We start from the raw sequence: 3,248 nt of genomic DNA on the forward strand, positions 1-3,248 counted from the left end.
GAGGCGAGCTGCGAAGAGGAGCCGACAGAAAATAAAAAAGGCGGCATACGCCGGTTGCGTTTCTTTTAAGGTCAACTAATTAACGGCTAGTTTATGAAAATACTATTCATATTTGAACTTTTAAAATAAAAATGGTGTCCCCCCCTGTATTTTAATCATCATCCTCCTCTTCATCGTCCTCAGCGACCTCTTCCTCCTCTTCCTGTTCCTCAGCTGCAGCTAAGGCTTCTTCCCTCGCAGCCTTGAAAGCCAGTTCCTCTTCCAGAGTGGGGTCTCTTGCCTCAGCGGTTTCTGGCCCATCGGGGTATTCAGCTTGCATGGGTGGAGGCAGCGCAGGGGTATGGTTCCCTGGACTGTATTTGTGACCCCAGCCAAAGTAGATGTTATCAAATTTCCTGAGAAAGAAAAGTGGAAGATGACATGTTCTCCCCCAGCAAAACAGCGGAGATGTTCCTTACTCTGCTGCGCAAAAAGTCACTGTGGTGCAGATACCTTATAACAGACACATTTAAAAGACAGTACCACGTGCAGTGGGAACAAATGAACATTTAGAACCACAGGACGTAGCTATTTTTGTAAAAAGTACCACAGACTCAAGAATACAGGTTTTAAATCAAGGACCGTGCCCAAATACTAACTTGACATTGACATCCATTAACTTTGTATCAGCCTTTCTAATGATGATTCATTTTCAGTCTTAAACACGTATTTACTGTTGCTGTGCACATTTACGTGCCCTTCTCCATCAGTCTCCGGAATAGTTACAATTCAGTCAATGAATTAATAATAAAGCAACTTTGACTTCATTAGACAGGTATCTGTGTTTAGCATACACAGGCTGCATTGTAACCATGTCAGCTAGCTACTCACTTGCCAGATGCAAAGGCATATGCTCCAGGCCATCGGTTAGACTGAAGGACTGCAAGAGCATGTTGTGGGATCAGGTTTGTAGAAGGCTGAGCTGTCCAAGCAGGGAAGTTTTGGATACCTGGAGGCAGCCAGACACACACAAGTCTATGAATAAATTGACTTACGAGTCTCTACAAAATACTTAAGACTGAACTGCGAGACTTTCACAGAATACAAGCAAGGCTTACAGTAAAGGTGCACGTTAGAAGAGCGAGGAGTCAGACACAATAAATGCAGGCACTGTATTCAAATAGGTGGTTTGGATGTATGGGTAGGTGGCACAGGAATGCTAGTAGAGCTGCGTACAGAAAGGTCATGCTCCTGAAATTCAGTAGTACTCACCACTGTTTCTTTTGTCAAGGACTGTTTATCACTTACGAATAAATGATCTATTTCACCTTGATCAAAGAATGGAGAGTAGGAAAATAATTTACTATTGATGTAATCTAATATTCAGGTTCCCATATTCCCGTGATTTGCTGCAGTAATATGCTACAGGATTTAAATTCTTATTTGTGTATCTATGCATGTGTGGACGTATATATATTTATTTACTTACACACTATTTTTTGTTTAAAAAGATGATGGAAAAATAGCTGAATGTATTTCATGTAATGAGCTGTCTTGAACTTGAAGTAGCCTGACAAGTCTGAGGTATTTTTTCCCTTCGTATTCAACAAGATTGTTATCTAGTAAACCCAATTATTTCAGTTTTAATGTCAATACTGTTAATCATTTTGCTTTTGATTAATTTTGTAAAAGAATGTGCTTACCCTACAGGGGAAAACTGTATTGCTCCATTGCTCCAGCGTCAGACACCTATAACTTCAAATATTTACTACCTAAGTGCCAACATTCCTAGTTGCCATCAAAAACTTCATATTCCATGAAGAATACCTTCATCTTCAGAGAGTGGAGTGAGAAGAGGAGGTCCTATTTCTTGCTGTAGTTCATCTGGCTCCTCTGCTTTCTCCTCCTCTTCCTCTTCTTCTTCTTCTTCCTCTGATTTTTGAAAAGGATTAAGCCAAACACAGCGACCCTATAATTGATATCGAAAAATAATAAATACATGTAACAGTCACTGAAAGAATGCAAGCCAGTTAAAAAAGTTGGCTCAGGCACACACACACACAGTTAAAGAAAGAAGGGAAGAAAAGAAAAATATATATTCCATAATTGGTATATCGTTGGCAGAGTATTGTATCCTCTTGGCAGAGTGTTCCCTATATTCCTCATAACCTTATACCTCTGTCATCAGCTTTTTGTTATTTTGTAGTCTTCAGTTCCTTGCCAGTTTAGTTTATACCCTTGCTAGATTTATCAGTTACTGCAAACTAAGAGGCTTAGTTTACAGACTTTGCCCCTTCCTTTTAAAGCCTGCCTTGTTATTTAGCTACCAGTCAGAGGAACATAAAAAAATGTTCTTAAGAGTCTAATGCATACAGATTTTATTTTTACAACTATTGTTTTGCTGATAATAATTTTAAACCTTATTTCTACCATTTGCTGATATTTTATGCTAGCATTCTTGAATCGGTAGACTGGCCAGCAAGTCATCCAGCAATGATCATCAAATTGGTAACACCTCTTTCCAGCACCAGCCTGATACCACAAGCTTTTAAGCTTTTTCATTTGCATGTTTCACAGCAGAACGTAAGCAGCAAAAAATAAACCAGAAGAAAACGCCAAATAAGTACCATTTAGCATGCGATCGTAAGCTATCTGCATTTTAGCATCCTACCCATGAAAAGAGAATTTAAAATGTTTTTGTCAAGTAAGGACTTCAAAAGAGAAAACCTAATACAGAAGATTATCAGAAATGATTGCTATCTATCAAGGCCTAACTCCGTACTGCTATCTAAAGATAGGTTTCAATCTCAGGAACAGACCATTGAAAAAGTATTAAACCTAGGAGGTTCCTAAATATATATGTATAAAAATATGTAAAAATATATGCCATATGTAAATTAGTGAAACATTTATATATTGTACACTCCATCATATATTTTCTGTACAAAAATATTTCAGTCCAATACTATTTCTGGTGAATAGTTCAAGTGTGCAGGGGAGGAGTTCCATTTACATTCTGAAACCCTGTGAGTACCACAGTGTGACTGGTGTCCGAGGTCCACGCGAGCTATGCCAGAGCATACCTGCTTTAGAATACTCTGCCCATGGTGTACCCATGTGGAGAGAGAATCCACCATTTCGGCCACCGAAGGGGGCTGAAAATCGGGGTTTTCTTCATATGTATCTCGTCCTCCTCCTCCTTCCTCCTCTTCGTCTCCTTCTTCTTCTGCAAACTGGTAAAACCCAATGGGAGAGACCTGGGTTCCTGC

General features: G+C 39.4%; 2 protein-coding genes across 2 annotated transcripts in view; both read right to left on the reverse strand.

Moving 5' to 3' along the window:
* Positions 1 to 47, reverse strand: part of CENPE (centromere protein E) — a 36,673-nt gene extending 36,626 nt beyond the window's left edge. The window contains exon 1 of the mRNA XM_035896025.1: positions 10 to 47. Coding sequence (XP_035751918.1) covers positions 10 to 47 — 38 coding nt within the window. The remainder of the gene's footprint in view (positions 1 to 9) is intronic.
* Positions 48 to 151: 104 nt separating this feature from the next.
* Positions 152 to 3,248, reverse strand: part of LOC104127826 (radial spoke head protein 4 homolog A) — an 11,852-nt gene continuing 8,755 nt past the window's right edge. Inside the window, exons 6-9 of the mRNA XM_009640531.1 lie at positions 3,063 to 3,248; positions 1,807 to 1,948; positions 871 to 988; positions 152 to 395 (exon numbers count right to left, since the gene is read on the reverse strand). The exon at positions 3,063 to 3,248 is cut by the window's right edge and continues 1 nt beyond it. Of these exons, the coding sequence (XP_009638826.1) occupies positions 152 to 395; positions 871 to 988; positions 1,807 to 1,948; positions 3,063 to 3,248 (690 nt within the window). The remainder of the gene's footprint in view (positions 396 to 870; positions 989 to 1,806; positions 1,949 to 3,062) is intronic.

The sequence above is a fragment of the Egretta garzetta genome, unplaced genomic scaffold, assembly GCF_000687185.1.
Source record: "Egretta garzetta isolate BGI_Z169 unplaced genomic scaffold, ASM68718v1 scaffold546, whole genome shotgun sequence".
NCBI classification, from domain to species: domain Eukaryota; kingdom Metazoa; phylum Chordata; class Aves; order Pelecaniformes; family Ardeidae; genus Egretta; species Egretta garzetta.